Below are 17,449 nucleotides of genomic sequence, written 5' to 3'. Positions count from 1 at the left end.
CTCAAGATTTTGAAGGTGTAATGATAAATTGTGCGCCGGAGACACATAGGCTGGTTGTGAACTGACACAAAATGATACAAGTTTATGTAACAGTGACATTAAAAATTTGATGAAAATAAATTGCAAAATACTTTAAGTGAAGGTATGTACAGTAGGTCTAGAGAAACATTTTCAATAATCCAATCAAATCTAATGAACTTGTCTTGGTTGACCATATATTCGTTCTGTCTGATGATGCGGCGTCTGAGCGAGTGTGACGTATCCCTACCATCGCGTACCATCATTACACCGCCGGATTCAGCAGCAGATATTCACTTCCTATACTACAGCGAGTTATTTATTCATTGCAATGCACTAAACTGACAATTTTGTTGACCCAAGTTAGTACTGCACAAAGATTGATTGATTGTTGTTAAACTCTGCACTCGACAATATTGCAGCTATATGGTGGCGGTCTGTAAATAATTGAGTCTGGACCAGACAATCCACTGATCAACAGCATGAGCATCGATCTACGCAATTGGGAACCGATGACACGTGTCAACCAAGTCAGCGAGCCTGGCCACCCGATCCCGTACTGCAGTGAAGAGGTTTGTTTAGAATAGTTGTACACATTTTCGTGTTTATATTTCTCAAACTTTCTCACAATACACCTGAAGTTCAGAGTTCTACACGATTATATTTCAGCATTATAACAGTGGTTCAAACAGGAAACAGGTTTCATTTATTGTCACCAATGGGGAATAAACCAAGCAGCTAACCTGAAACACTGAAAATACTTCATGTACTTTGCTCCTCCATCACGTCAATACATATGGTTGCTACGGTGACACTAGGTGAGGTGGAACTGAGAGTAAAGTCATGTTAAAGACTGCACTTATATATTTGTGTGTGATGAGTGAGTGTGTGTGTGCATGTGTGTGATGAGTAAGTGTGTGTGTGTGTGTGTGTGTGTGTGTGTGTGTGATGAGAGATGAGTGTGTGTGTGTAGGATGAGTGCGTGTGCGTATGCTTGTACTTGTTCGTACTAATGCCAGCGTTAGCCCTGTATATTACTTACAGTTTAAACATTAATACCCTCCTTGGATATAATATACTGAGTTGACCAGTCCTGGTTTATCCCCTTAAAGCCGAGCAACAGACTGAGTAGTAATAAATGTCTTCCCCAAACACACACTGTCTCTCCCATAACAACTGTAGTGTATCTAGATCAGGTGCTCTACCGCCTTAACACACCTTAGAGTTACCTCCCCTCCATCGATACAAATATACCCATGGATTTGAATCCAAACATTACTTTATTTGGGGCAACTGCATCACCAACATCAAACATCGCTGAATGCGACCTTAAACATAAAACAACCAATTTGAAACACACCTCACTTTCACGCCACCCAATAATTGTGTGTATTCACAGATGACTGAAAAATGTAGGAATATAAAGACCTGATGAATGAACAATGTATGAATGATGTATTAACACTCTCCGAGTAAACCACCTTCTTATCCTACCACAGACCTCAAATAACTTAAGTGTAAAAAAAATCACCTACAAATGATGCTTCCTATTACATTAATAAGTCGCAGTATGAAAATAAAAGACATTTAAAGTATTCGGTGAATAACTGGGTTCCTTTTTCACAGTCTTCCTAAGCAATAACCTCAAGCCGGGTTCTCTATCTAAAGGAATCCTGTTATTCAAGGGTATGATTACCATAGCTGCATATTTAAGTCTTATTTAACATTCAAACCATACTTGTCTTAACTTTGGTAATGACGGCTGACAATTATCACAATTAAAAAGGTTAAACTTAAAAGATGGTTGGTTGGTGTTTAACGCCACACTCAGCAATATTCCAGCTATATGGCGGTGGTCTGTAAATAATCGAGTCTGGACCAGACAATCCAGTGATCAACAGCATGAGCATCGATGTGCGCAATTGGGAACCGATGCCATGTGTCAACCAAGTCAGCGAGCCTGACCACCCGATCCCGTTAGTCGCCTCTTACGACAAGCATAGTTGCCTTTTGTGGCAAGCGTGGGTTCCTGCAATTGGGATACCATTAATTGCATCAACCAGGCCAGCGAGCCTGACCACCCGATCCTGTTAGTCGCCTCTTACGACAAGCATGGGTTACTGAAGATCCGTCTCTTCACGGGTTCCAACTTGAAAGAGCACAAGATACACTGTATTCCACAACACATTTTGTCTGTCAAAAAGTGGAAAACTGTAAAAATATACAAACTGAAGACACATGGCACGTACAAGTATATGATTGTATTAAACTACAAGAACATGTCAATGTGCATCAACACGATGCTGTTTATATACATGGTCTAGCTAATAAATAGGATCCTTAGCTAACAGTTATGGTTTGACGTAGTACACAGTATCACATCTCTAAACTATGAACCCAGACAGAAAACAAATTAGAAATAACATACAATTAGGTACAAATTAAAAAGTAAAAATCTTAACTCAATTTCATGGCTCATGAAACAGCATGAAACCTCTAGATTATAATAAGCAAACAGTGTGGATTTCTCAGTGAACTCATGTTAATATGAGTACTATCAAGGGATGGATATTATTAAAATCATTAAGTCAATGCATCCTGGGATTCCAGGGTAGATTAAGTCGTACTGTGAGTGTGGTCAAGAGCAGCCCCAGGTTCTGTAGCTCACCGTCAATGTTTAATCAGAGGGTGTGAGTGAGTTTGTTTTTTTCACAGCTTTTAGCAAAATTCCAGCAATATCACAGCAGGGGACACCAGAAATGGGCTTCACTTATTGTTCCGATTTAGGGAATTGAACCCAGGTCTTCGGCATGACAAGTGAACGCTTTAACCCCTAGCTTTCCCCACTGCCCCTTCCAGCCTGTAACAATCAATCCCTCACCCCAAGTAACTCTTGCTGTTTATATAATTCAAACGAACAAATGAAGCAATTACAAATTGTCATCAAGAATAATAAATTTTTACAATAGCGGTCAAGACTATTAGCATTTCTTACCAAAGGTTCAGATGTGAACAAACCAACCATAATATTTTATTACTCTAACTCCTCAAAACATGCAACATATTGAATTCACATGCAATAAACTTTTATTCAAAACTGATGACTACAGAGTTGAGTAAACATGTGATAGTTACTCCAGCTGGGTCAAGGTTATTTTCAAAATTTACACCATATTTCACTCAAATGTATTTATAGAATTTGCTGCAAAACATTGGAATCTTTCTGCCAACATGATGTATCCTCTTTGTGATTGGCCAAGCAATTTCAGGATACCTGTTGTGGCAAGTCCAATCAAGGGAAGTAACTCTGTATTACTGAATTTGTAACTTCCAGAGTTACCATTCTTTCTTTGGAATATTTCAAATAGCTAGTTATTCTGTGAAATTATTGAATTTTATGTACTGTCTTCATTATCGGTTTGAGATGAAGGCTTTGTATTGTTTATTGTAAGTTAATAAAGATTGGAATTGAGTGACGTTAGTTTTTCAAAACTTATACTCATTTGATGAGAGTTTCAGACAAGCTAGCCATAACATAAGCTCACTAGACTTGAAATCAGGTGAGCTAACTTGGGCACTGGCAACCGAAATCGCTGTGTAGTGTGGATGGTCACCTGGCCTGTCGAGTGGTCATTCACACTGTGGTGATACAGCCTATTATTCCCTCCTCCATATCAACCTCCTTGTTTAACCTTCTTGCAATCAGATAGAGATTCCTTCTAATGTCATTGCACACAATCATGAAAAATTATTTGATCAGAAACATTTAAAAACTTTCAAAATAATCTGATTTCCACTGTAACTGTGGCCGTGTAATAAAAACAAGCTTGAACTAATTTGTTGCTTCTTAATGTCAGCCATAAGCTGTTTGCTCTCATTACATATTGAGATTGAAATGTGAGTTTAATCCAGCCTAACAATTATCAATACCAACAAAGACAACAAGATTCAATGTTATTTTCACAAACACAAAATATTAAATAGTTACAGTCCAACAAGGGTTTTACTAAAACAGGATTCGTTCCTTAACAATTAGACTGACTGACTGACTGACTGAGTTTGGTTTTACGCCGCTTTTAGCAATATTCCAGCAACATCACGGCAGGGGACACCAGAAATGGGCTTCACACATTGTACCCATGTGGGGATTCGAACCCGGGTCTTCGGCGTGCGAGCCAACGCTTTAACCACTAGGCTACCCCACCGCCCCCTTAACAATTAGAAGTAACATTAATATTTTCTTGATCTGATTCAGAATCAAGCTGAAAAACCCTCTAACTAAAAAGATGAGCACTAGTGTTTGCAGTATTCACCGTCAACTCATTGAAATTTCATTGAAAGGTGCATTATAAGTTCACATTTATTATTATTATTATTCAGTTGAAATTCTCATAATAAATTAAGTAAATAGATCAATTGAGAGCTTAATCAAATCATTTGACCTTTACCAAGTGCTGACAATGAAGTATTCAGTACTTAAAATTATTATCACCACTGAAATTGGAATTACAATAATTTTCCAATTTTGCTTTTGTCTAAAAGTTGGCTAATTCATAAACAACAATAAGTTCAGTAACAATAAGTAATTAAATAGATATCACAAACTGTCTTAATTTATCAACCAAGCATTACTTTTCGGATAGCACTTTCATTAGTTAAAACAAACAGCTCAATATTAAATAAATACTCAAACATGTTATTCTTCTAAAAATATAGCAGTCAACAATGAGAAAATGTCAAATAACAAATTTTGTTCCTCAAAACTCATTACCTGACGATTCCAACGTGTCCTTATTGAATGCATACTCTACCAAAAAAATTATCAGCTTAGTTTTTCCCCAGCATGTTTGCTTCAGCAGTCCGTCTAAAGTAACAAACCCTAAAATGTAAAAAAATTGAAAAACCTAGAAAAAACATAATCAGGGTAAATCTAAATTCATCGATTTCTGGCACACTAAAAGAGCTGCAAGTCCATCACCATGGAAACCTGAACAAGTGATGAGAAACACGACATTTAATCGTTAGATTCTCATCGTTTCCGATGACAGACACTTGGACTGATTATTATCAACATGAATATATCCCACAAAGCTTCATGTTTTTAATATTCTGTAAAGTTTAAGGAACATCAATTTTACACATAACCACTCATACTGATACCTTGTGTACAGAGTCGCCTAGTAACCGCCTTCATATATGGAGCTATTCAGTATCCATGACAACACACATTCACAAGGGAGAACATTGACAAATGGCCACAAGTCCAAGTACACAACTGGACAATCTTGGATCACTCGTTCATCACATTGTATTCAACAATATATTCCGGATACGCCTGGTTGCTGTCAAAAATCACAAAGATCTTAGGGTCCCATATATTGTCTACACATGAATCATAGCACTTCCCGTAAGGTTCGGCCGAGTAGAAGGGTGGGGGTCGTCGATGGCCTGTATTCCCGCCTGTGTATTTCCCAACAAGCACCTTGGCGAGGAACATTTTCCTTGTCTGTGACGACGTAATGTCTGCCATCGGTACGACCCTGACCTTGGCATCTTTTGTGGATTTCTGGGAGTTGTTCTGTCTCAGTGGAGAGGGCTCGGAACCCTGACGCAGGAAGTTGGCTTGTTGGGGGAACGTTGTATTGTTATTGCTGGTGTTGAACGCAGAACATCGGCCGGCGTTGGTCAAAGGAAACCCTCGAGTCATGCCTGCCGAGGAAGATGGATGGTTGGACTCCGGCACCGGCATGTTCTGGTTCGAGTTTATTACAGGATTAGAATTGTTGGTTGGCATAGGCCCTGAGAAGATGTTTGATATTACTGTGAGATTGCTCCGAGACGAGGACTGAGGCTGGGGAGGGGGTGGCGCGGCGGTGCTGGGAGGGGTGAGCTGTCCATGGATACCAGAGATTAGTGACGACCCCAGAGGCATGTGGGCGGAAGGGGGGAGGAAGTTGTGAGGTATCAACTGGTTCACTTGCATCTGGTTGAACGGTCCGATGAGAACACTCCCCGGGGGCTGGCGGAACACGGCCGACGAGCTCGACGTTCGACTGGAGGATGTAAGTGCACTTAAGGTGCGAATGGCCATCATCCGAGATCGGTGGCCACTGACCTTCTCCGTGTACTGGTGAGAGTAGGAAGCCGCCTTCGCGAAGTACGACCCTGAAATACCAAACAAACATCACACAAATATGACCACTGGGTAATGATACATTTTTTGGGTATTTTTGTTCCAGTAAAGTATCAGTCATGTCCATTTAACAAAAGTACTCATTCACAACCTCTTCATTCACTCCCACGGCACTTCCAAAAAGTGCATCGCTCCATATCTCTGTCATTTCCTAACACCCAGCTTCTAGTACCTGACCTGTCTCTGAGTGAGTTTGGTTTTACGCCACTTTTAGCAATATTCCTGCAATATCATGGCAGGGGACACCAGAAATGGGTTTCACACATTGTACCCATCTGGGGAATCAAACCCGGGACTTCGGTGTGATGAGCTAACGCTTTAACCACCAAGCTAACTCACAGCCCCTGCTCAGTTATAGGAGGAAATCCTGATATTATTTATTAACTTGAACCATAATTCCCCCTAAACACTCTATCTTGCAGACAAAGGAATTTTGTCATTTCCAAACTGCTACCACAATGGGGACACCAACAAAGAAGGTATGATGCAAAGCAATCTGTTGTCTTTGGGGAAAACCTAATCCTGGCGTGACCAAGGGACATAACTTTGAGTGAGCTATACGGCGGGGGTCTGAAAATTATCGTCTGGACCAGACAATCCAGTGATCAACAGTATGAGCATCGATCTACGCAAATGGGATGCGATGACGTGTCAACCAAGCGAATGAGCCTGACCACCCGATCCCGTTAGTCATGGACACAGACTTGGAGAAATAAAGTGCTATGATTCAATCCTCATTAAAATCAATCCACATACCTTGTCCATACACACTTCCATGTTTCCCACAGACACGCCAGTCAAAACCTTTCTTGCAGATGGCCTCGATGACGGAACTGTTTGTGCCGTGAAACAGCTGGCGTTCATCTACCTGGTGTCCATCATTTTCATGAATCATCTCTGTGCGCTTCCTGCAAAAAACAACATTAACTAGATTCTATTTCTCTTCAATTTTGCTAGTAATAAACCGGAATGTGAGCTCCTAGTAATAGCATTTGTTTGATTAGTGTGTTCTTTGCCACACGCAACAACATTCAAGCTGTTACTCATATTAATATACGTGTTGGGCCAGAGCAAGCGAGTGAGTGAATGGGTGAGAGAGTGAGTGTCACTCTAAACACAACTTCAGTCACTTGATGGATTGTTACGACTGTTACGATCATTGAAGTTTACCCCATAGGTAAAATCTACCACCAAATCTCACTCTCAGATTCAGGCAGCCACCCGTCATGATCACATTGGAATAATACAGGTCTCCAGAGCTGAACATGTCAAATGAGTGAGGGAGTTGTTACATACTTAAATATCGTGGCTGGATGACAAAAATTGGGCTTGTTCATCATGCACACACACTGAGTGAGTGAGTCAGTGAGCGGTTTTTAAGGTGCACTCAGCAATATCCAGCTATATGGCAGTGGTCTATAAATAATCGAGCCAATCCAGTAATCAACAACATGAGCATCGATCAATGCAATTGGGATATAATGACAAGCCTGACCACCCGATCCCGTTAGTCTCGTCTTATGACAAGCATGGGTTACTGAAGATCGATTCTAACCCGGATCTTCACGGGCCACACACACACAGCCCGCATACACACAGAATTCTTCTGACCAATTAACAAGGAGTATCATCAAACAGATTCGACCAACTTACAGCTGATAGTATTTCCAGAGAATTGGGTTTTGGACTCGTGATATTTTGACGATGTCTGCCGAGGGGAAAGCCAGCGTGCTGTAGAAATTGACAGCCACTTCCACGTACTCATCAGATTCAGGTTCCAGTGCCATAATTGCAAGGTTCTGAAACATCGAACAGCATGTAATCAATGTACACCTCAACACCAAAATCAAATCTATAACATTTAACCAACAAACAACTGTCTTAATGCAGAACTACTGGACTTTGCAACATTATATTTTAGTTAAAGTTACAAATACAATTAACATAATCATTTTCTCATCATTGAGACTTCTGGATAGACCTTAAATGTCAAGACGACAACGACAAAGACTGAATAATGTTGAAAACCATAGTGCAATATAAATGAATTCATTATTAATATATGATATTCAACACCAATATCCAGCTCAGCTGCTCAAAGGCGCTTTGTTTTTCCCTGTATCATTGGATGTGAAATTCAAAACACAAATCATACTTTTTCAATTTTTGGCCTACCTTTAGAATACAGCACCACAAACTTTAAAAATACGTCATTATACCCTTTTACGTAATGTAATGTGATTTTGTTCGAAAGCACGTTCTCGAAACAATGCCCTATGACGCCTCCAGCTGGGTGGACTGGGACACAGTCACAGAACTTTGTCCAAGTTCACTGCACATTGCTGTACCTGCAACTAGGTGCTTGCACATATTCATGTGGCCACCATCTGGTCATATACCAACGGATTCGTGGGTTCTTTTAAGTGCACCCGGTTGCGTACTGTACACTAGGGGTTGTGACAACACTGAAAGAGTCTGAGAACAAACTCGAAGGTTTTTACACCCAGTCACAGGTGGGCTCGATCCCGGCACCTTAAGCTCACTGGATCACTAGCCTGGTCTCTTAGATCGCTAGCCGACCGCACACACCCCCCCCAAATCTATGTGGCACCTGATGGCCAAGTTCCATTGTTTATAATGGGGAAAATGTATGGATGTCAACACACGCACGGTTGTCATGTACAAAATCAGTGAGTTACACATGATATTTATTGCTGATTATTTTTAGGTACAAAATTGCTGACCTCCCCAGAACAAAATGGGTGGACCCCCACCCCCCAATTCATCGCACACACAAATTATGAACAGTCCTTAAATGCCATTCATTATTCAAAGTCATGAGAATGTTTATATTTTATATTTTACTGATTCCAATACAACACTTTAAGTATTTGACAGAAAAGCTAAAGTGATACAAAAACCATGAACGTACTGATGCACGTGCAGCCAAGCAGGATGACATGTCAATTCTTGAAATACAAACACACTCTAATCTAAACGAAATGAAATCCCATATAACATACCACCATTTTATCCATTGGGTCCCATTTTTGAGGTTTATCTTCCTCCGGAGATTTCAGTTTCTCGTCCTCATCCGGCGAGGACTGAACCTCTTTTAACGGTTCAAACAGGCTCAGAACATCCTCATCAAACTTCTGCTTTTTGCCTGCCGAAGCCTCATCGGCTTTGGTGCCTGTTTTCCCTGATTTGGCAGCAGTGGCAGTCCCAGACTGGTCATCGGCGCCAGTGTCCGGTAGCAGCATGTCACACACAAAGTTGATGTGCTCCTTGTGGAGCTTATCCTCCAGAATCTCCACAACCATGGAGGGAAGGGTGTACTTCAGCTCACCTGTAACCATGGCAACATCAAAAATAAGTCCTCGACCCCAGCAAGTGAATGAGTGAGTATGGTTTTACGTCGCTTTTAGCAATATTCCAGCAATGTCACAGCAGGGTACCCATGTGAGGAATCGAACCCAGGTCTTCAGCATGATGAGCAGATCCTTAACAATTAGGCTACCTCAACTCCCCTAACCCCAGCAAGATCAACACTCCTCAACCACACAAACACCAATGTTACAGGCGGATAGAGGTTTCCTCAGCAATGACAGTTCAATTTTCAGAACTTCAGCTGTGTGAGTCACAGACCCAACTTCTAGATTCCTCCCCAGCTTCCAATGTTTACCTTGTCCACGCAGGACCAAGCGAAGCCACTATAAGTTGTATGCTTCTCTCGAGGGTAATACGGTCTGATGTACGCCTCTTTGTAGAAGTGTCACCTGAGCCGGTAGCAGGTACAGTGGCACATGTAAAATCACTTACCCTGATAATTTTTCCACTATACTGGCTGATTTTCTTATTGATTTTTTAAATAAACAACATAATTAACATTGGAAAGTCAACTGAACACTGGGTACAGCGTGATATACAAATTTGATTGCCGGAGAGAAAAATACACTGGACTGGGACATTGGGCAATGGGTTATTTCCACCCCTGATTGTGTTGGGAGAAACACCAGCAATAAGGATCTGACAGTTCAGTATCAGATGAGCAGGAAATAGACACACAAGGAGGAAGGGAGTGACTGAGTTTAGTTTTACGCTGCACTCAGCAATATTCCAGCTAAATGGCGGCGGTCTGTAATAATTGAGTCTGGACCAGACAATCCAGTGATCAAGAGCATCGATCTGGGCAAGTTGGAACCGATGACATGTGTCAACCAAGTCAGCGAGCCTGACCCCCCGATCCCGTTAGTCGCCTCCTACGACAAGCATGGGTGGGTTACTGAAGATCAATTCTAACCCGGACCTTCACGGGTGGGACACACAAGGAAAATGATTACATAAACTTCAACATGTTCAGACTGGCTCTAGACCTGTTTATCTAATGCAAAATGTTTTCCTTCAACATGCTCATTTATACTGACTTTGTTTAGAGAAGCCTATCTTAACTCGTAAATCATAAACTGAATTTTTTCAAACCCTGCTGAAAAATAAAATTCAAATCAACTTTCAATGAGTTTCATCACTAAATATATGGTATACTCAAGCTATAACACTATGTAATATATATTGTCTTTACAGCCCCACTGTACTAAAAGTTTACCTATTGCCAAATGAATGAAACATTCCTAACAAAAGTTTCTGAAAACACAACAACAACAAAACATGATATTAAGTATGTTTTCATTAAATTCTACTTTTATATATAACCAAGATAACTTGTATAACAGAGGAGCTCAGAGATGATGTTTCTAGACCTGGTATAGCATCAGCAAACCTACATCCAACATGTGCATGACTAACTAAGGGGACAGTCACAGCTCGCACCCAGCCCACCTTAAGTGTGCATGACTTACCGTATATTACCGTCTATAAGCCGACCCCAAAACTTGACCCTTAATATCAGTGTCAAAATGGTATGTTTCGTACATAAGCCGATCCCCCGCGATGGGGTCCTAATCCTGGCAAACTCAGACCACAGACAACTGGCAGTTACCAATAATTATAACTTTGGTCCACATTATTCAAAGAGTTCACAATCATATTGGGTCTACTCACGCATCGAAATGAAGTGTAGTTGACAGAAAATGAATAATATATTTTGTTTCGTTAAATATCATACTTATTGTAGTTGAACGATCACATGTCAACAAACTGGCTTGCTTATTTTACCCCATTCAACAATCATGAACTGATTACCGCCTCGTTTTCCATGGACTGCTAGTTTACAGAAACATCGGTAAAAATGTGTGATATGCAGTCTAAGTGAACTTAGGCTCAGCATCATCCGTTACACTGCTATACTGAGTCTAACAAACCCTACTGGTAGGTCGCGTCAGCTAACCTTTTGAATTGACAAATCCTAACACAGCTTACCAAATTGCGAAAGTTAACGTTCGCACATACAGTTTGAACATTTACCTCAACCGATTCTGAATGGTATTTTCCGCATGTTCTCTTTCAAGTGATGCATATGGCGGACGCCATTATTCACAACAGAGAGTAAATAGTCGCTGAAAATAGCGGTTTTGTCAATATTCCAAGATGTCATCTTGTGGAAATATAAGCTAATAGTAACCATGTCATCAGAGTCCCACCGAACCCTAAATAGTAGCTGTCTGATTGTTTAAACCCCTACCCACCCAACATATGCATGACTTACTCATGGGGTAGTAACTGCCACAGCTCACCATGATACACTTCAGCGAACCCTGAAACAAAAGTCAATCTTTTATTTCAAGTATTAAGTTCACTCATTCTTTATTTAATTTTCACTTTCACAGATTTCTTCAATGAACCATGTCAACCTTCGACACTGATGAAAAGAAACCTCAACCTGATGCCAAGCACCAGTTACTAATCAGCTCAAATCTGCTTACAATAAATTTCTTTTTATAACCTTAGGCCAGACCAATTTTATATCTTTTTTACGGATCCACCGGTCATATTTTTTCAAGAATAGGAGACAAATTTTTTTAAAAATTCCACGCTCCAAAAATAAAAACCTCATGTTTTTATTGGCCAAAAATGTAATCTTACAAAAAAAATAATATTTGATTGTTTTTTTGCCCCATATACACTTCATAACTTGCCAAACATAAAACACTTTTAGTATGCAAAAGGAATATTACTTCGATTTAAAAAAAAAAAAAAAAAATTCCCCCTCCTGCCTTTAGGTTTTCTGAGGACAAAATCTGTAAAACAAGAAATAAAATTGGTCTGGCCTTAAGGGTGAAAATGTTCACTGGACATGTCAATTGCTGATTTTTTTTTCAAGATCAAGTCTTCATATTTCAAACTTACTGTTGAGAAATGTATTATATTTCAATTTATTAAACAATCAGACATGAATCGAATGATTCTTTGATTGTATTGTGTAGCAACAAAAATTGCATTGCTACAGCCAAAGTGTTAATCCATGACAGCATGATTTTCCAGTGAATTTCATATTCATTCATTGAAAACCCTGAACTCAAGTGCTACTACAGCTTCATTCAGCCCGCCAGTTATCTGGTGACGTCACATCCAAACGTTGTGGTGGTATATAGGTCAAGGGTGTTGTTCATAATAAACTGACTTAAAGAACCCTGGCAATCAAAGATGCCAGGGTTTGACACTAAGACATGTAGATATTTAATGAATGCTGTTTCAAATCACTGTGTTTGCTTATTTTCATTTTTAAAAATCTTGCACAGCGTCATCTATAATGACGAGTATTATAGAGACTGTTATTAAGCTTATTTAACTGTAAAAAGACCATGAAAGCTACTCTTCATGATAAACATTCTACAGAAAAAGCAAAAGTTAAGGTAAACAGTATTCATAATGGAGATAAGAAAACAACAGTTATCACACAGTTATGTGTTTAATATAGTTTGTTCTTCCAGTATGCACTATAAACCTGCTGATAACAAATATATCCTTGTTTTGTCTTTGAACAGTCTAGCGGACATTAGTTCAGGTCTAGTCAATCATTCTTATGATCCACATGTCCACTGGTATAGCAGTAACAAATGTTAATGTCGAAACCTGGATGCTGTCTTAAATCATGAGTAAACAGAGACGTAATTAAGGATGGTTTGCGCTCCTCTAAGCGATTGTAGTGCTACGACAGTCGTAAGTCTATGTTAAATTACGGGAGTTCGATCGCTTTGAGGAACGGGGCATTGTTTGTTACAGTCTTGCAAGTTTGTGATTGTCTCACCTGGCCATGATCAAGTCACCCGTTGATGATGGACTAACCTGTTTGTCACCAATGTACCTGTTTGGGTAGACTGACCTGTTTGAAAGTGAGTCTCACCAGTTTGTGACCGTCTTGCCTGTCAATGACTAACTCACCTGTCAATGACAGACTCAACTGTTTTGAACTCACCTGTTTGTCTGTGAGAATGAGCTTGACCTGGTCCTCAAGGCAGGTGGAGCAGGCTGGATGACCTTGAGTACACCGCGACACCTTCAGGTCATGCAGGATGCTCTTACAATTCACACACGCATCATCAGACTTGGACGACGATGATGTCGGAGTCAACATCACAGTATCCGGTCGCACCCGTTTTCTCGGAGGGAGACTAAGCTGAGACAGTCTGGACGTCCCCGTCGTCCATGACTGACTGTTTCCTGATCGTATCCCAGTTCCACAAGCAGGAACTGAGTTTGAACCTAAACTGGAATCTGAATTCAAGTTTGAACCAGTAGTAACGTCAGAAGTTAATCCTGAATTGGAACTCAAATCTGTCCTAGACGTGGATGGACCCGCAGAGCTTTGAACAGTAGACACACATGTCGGTTTGGGCAAAATTGTGACTTTTGAGACTGGAGAAGTTGGTGAGGGTGCGATGTTCAAAGACAGGGTTGTATGTACAAGGTCTGTGAACTGACACACAGTGTTTGCTGAAGAACTGGTTTTAGGTAACGGATCCTGACTAGAGGAATATCTGTGGCATGTGGTTGTTCCCGATCGCAGGAGAGATTTTGAAGTTGGTGATATCATTGAGCTTGTTCCGATGCATGGGAGTTGCTTACTACTAGCTGAAAGACTCGTGGGCGAGGAAGAAAGTGTGGTATCACAGCTGTTGGGGTGAATATGTGTGGGCACTGCACCGACTGGCTGGGTGGTGACTGATATAGAGGGCGACGGTGGCGCCCCTATAGACATACACGACTGATTGTCTGTTGACTGGGATGAAGGGTAGTCGTATTTTCGCAACAGTTCCAGAAAGTTCAGATCATCAATGCATGGTGACCCTGCTTTTCCTTGGGGAAGGACAAGGTCTGTGGGCCCACCAACCACACTGTTTGTTTTCACACCTGACGTCGAAGGTTGGGGGCTCCATTTTAACGGGGGTGTTGCTGGCAAGGACACTGATGAGTTGCTGCTGTTGCTGTCAACGGAGGGAGATCCTGGTCCAACAAAGGAATTGTCTAGACTTGACCCACCAACACTGTCCAAGAGGTCATCTGTTAAACTCTGCTGTGAATCTGTCTCCTCTAAATCAACTAAGGTCTCTTTATCGGACAGCTTGACACTCGTGGCTGCAGCCGTGGTGGGATCCACACCATCGTCGCCATCCCTCTCTGTATGTTTGGACAGGTCCAGTGGACCTGTCAAGTTCAGGGAAACATCAAATGAAGATGTGAGACTGAGGCTTCGGGTCAAGTCTTTGGAAGAGGATGGCTCTGTTTTTGGTCCCAGGGCAGTATTGTCTTTACTTTTAGTAATGCTCGTGGATGATGAAGATGACAGCATCATCGTCATCGTCATCATCATCTGCTGGAATTGGCACCTTTTCTTCCTTCAGAACAACTATATCATCATCGTCTTCGTCTTCTTCTGCAAATAGACAGATCATGATTAGAACAGTACTCACTGGGAAACATTAAACCAGAAATACAATAACTGAATAAGTTCAACACCACTTTGGAGAATACTTCATAAATCCCGAAAAATCAAGTGTTCATAGAGTTAAAACCTTAGTGAAACCAATAAGCAAAGGTGTCTTGCCAATAGTGAATCCTGTCACAACTAAGGGCTACAACTCCATATAACAAACTATACCCCTAAAGAATGAGAACACCACCGCTATGTGCTGCTCCATATCAAGTTGCATGTGAAATAGGAAGTTCACATTAGCCATGCCATTTTCTTGTCATTGTCTCCACTCATAATCTCCAGGTATCATGTTACACACTTAACCCAAGACACCGATATAATCTTTTAGCTATCCAACCCAAAACTGGCATCAATACTTCAAAATAGTGATTATTTCAAAATTCAATGCAACTCAATACTTCTTTGTCTCCTTTTAAGCTTTTCTGTTCTCTTGGGGTTTATAATATTTATAGGTATTTTCTGTTGAGTATACATCAGCTATGGTAACTGTTTTGTACAATCTCATTAAAATTCTTTATATTCACCCTGACATAATACCCTTCTGCACAAAGATCCGTGGACACCTTTAAAGAAGTGGGCAAACACTGAAAGCCCCATCTTATAGACTAGCAGTTTCTGATTTGTTAGAGAGTTGAATACACAATACCATTTAGAAAGTGTTCAAATGTAACAAATGTTATATTTATGATTACACTTTCTCAGTAAAGTACAGCTTTTACATCATTTTAGTACTTTTGTTGGGTTGAATACCATCCTGGATTCGAACCCACACCCTCAGAGTCAGGCACCTAATTGCCAGCATACAAAGTCAGTAAGGTTGTGGTCGCATGACGGAATGGCACATATTTGAACAAAAGACACCAGTCAAACAGATCTGTATTGATAGTTATTAACCTTTAGGGTGTTGATGTCATGGGGCTCAGATGTTTGTTTTGCTTGTTTGTTTTTTAATACCACTCAGCAATATTCCAGCTATATGGCGCCGGTCTGTAAATAATCGAGTCTGGGCCAGACAATCCAGTGGGCAATCTGCACATATGGGATACGATGACGTGTCAACCACTAGGCTACCACACCACCCCTCCAGTGCTTGACTGACTGACTGAGTTTCGTTTTACGCCGCTTTTAGCAATATTCCAGCAACATCACGGCGGGGGACACCAGAAATGGGCTTCACACATTGTACCCATGTGGGGATTCGAACCCGGGTCTTCGGCGTGACGAGCCAACGCTTTAACCACTAGGCTACCCCACCACCCTCCAGTGCTTGACATCATGGGCATCAAGCTGCACAAATGCCGTCATGCCGTCAAGCAAAATCTGGGAGCCTGACCATATGATCCTGTTAGTCACCTCTTACAAAAAACTATGGGATGCTGAAGATCAATTCTAACCCGGATCTTCATGGGTCAGGTCTGATGTAATGGACTTGATGACAGCATGAAGTTTTAAGTAAACATCAGGTTTATCTCACTATAACGACGGATGGAAACAGAGCTTGCTCAGGATGACTGAGGTAAGCTTAAAGTAAACTTCAACAGTAATGCAGCAACATGAACTTCAAACACGGGATGTCAAAAGCCAAAAATGATCAACAATGTAAGTTTTAATGTACTGGTAGAAACCTGCATGGAAGGGCCAAATGTAATTCAAATCCATGTGCAGATCCTTGTGAACTAAGGGAAGCAACTCAGGCAGTCATCATGGTCATGGGCCCCCAAATCACTTGGCAACCCATTGCTTTGCAAATATCACACTGTCAAATTGAATACAAAACACACACAATGTCAAACACAGCTTGGTGCATGAGTGGTTAATAATTCCATGTTTCCAATCAGGATTGATGACATGACATGTTTTCTGTGAACTTTAAATCAATCACAAACTGAAATAGCCCTCAGCGCCCACCAGATTCCAATCAGCAGGATTCAGTATCTTCAGCTTCATCAATGTTTGAATGACACCACAATAATATGGGACACTATTGTCGCAACGGCATGAACGAATGTCTTCGTGAATATCCATGCAATTGGTGAGGCATATCCCTCTTATCTAGATCTAATCCCTGGACACAATACATTTACATTGTATAATAAGTTTAACGCATGAGACAACTATATATAGCCCACCCAGTTCCTGTTTCATTGGTCATGTCTGAGTTGGTGCCAGCTGAGTATGGTTAATGCAGGTCCTGTTAATATAGCCCCAAGTCATCAGCTCAGCTGGTACCATAATTATAGGAAAACAACGCTGGGGACATTCGCTGTTTGGGGAAACACAGAAGTGATTAATGTGCTGGGATCATTTTAACAGGCTGATGCACGTCTGCCACAAGCTCCAATACG

General features: G+C 40.9%; 1 protein-coding gene across 2 annotated transcripts in view; it reads right to left on the bottom strand.

Moving 5' to 3' along the window:
• Nucleotides 1-2,267: 2,267 nt before the first annotated feature.
• Nucleotides 2,268-17,449, bottom strand: part of LOC124280722 — a 53,207-nt gene continuing 38,025 nt past the window's right edge. For both annotated transcript variants that reach the window (XM_046716705.1, XM_046716704.1), the window contains exons 2-7: nucleotides 13,587-15,044; nucleotides 11,877-11,925; nucleotides 9,235-9,560; nucleotides 7,865-8,010; nucleotides 6,968-7,119; nucleotides 2,268-6,183 (exon numbers count right to left, since the gene is read on the bottom strand). In XM_046716705.1, the coding sequence (XP_046572661.1) occupies nucleotides 5,309-6,183; nucleotides 6,968-7,119; nucleotides 7,865-8,010; nucleotides 9,235-9,560; nucleotides 11,877-11,925; nucleotides 13,587-14,981 (2,943 nt within the window). In that variant the 5' untranslated portion in view covers nucleotides 14,982-15,044 and the 3' untranslated portion in view covers nucleotides 2,268-5,308. The remainder of the gene's footprint in view (nucleotides 6,184-6,967; nucleotides 7,120-7,864; nucleotides 8,011-9,234; nucleotides 9,561-11,876; nucleotides 11,926-13,586; nucleotides 15,045-17,449) is intronic.

Source organism: Haliotis rubra, unplaced genomic scaffold, assembly GCF_003918875.1.
Source record: "Haliotis rubra isolate DU_JTF1 unplaced genomic scaffold, ASM391887v1 Scf272, whole genome shotgun sequence".
In the NCBI taxonomy this organism is placed as follows: domain Eukaryota; kingdom Metazoa; phylum Mollusca; class Gastropoda; order Lepetellida; family Haliotidae; genus Haliotis; species Haliotis rubra.
The sequence above is the reverse complement of the archived record's forward strand: the minus strand, read 5'-3'. Positions and strand labels throughout refer to the sequence as shown.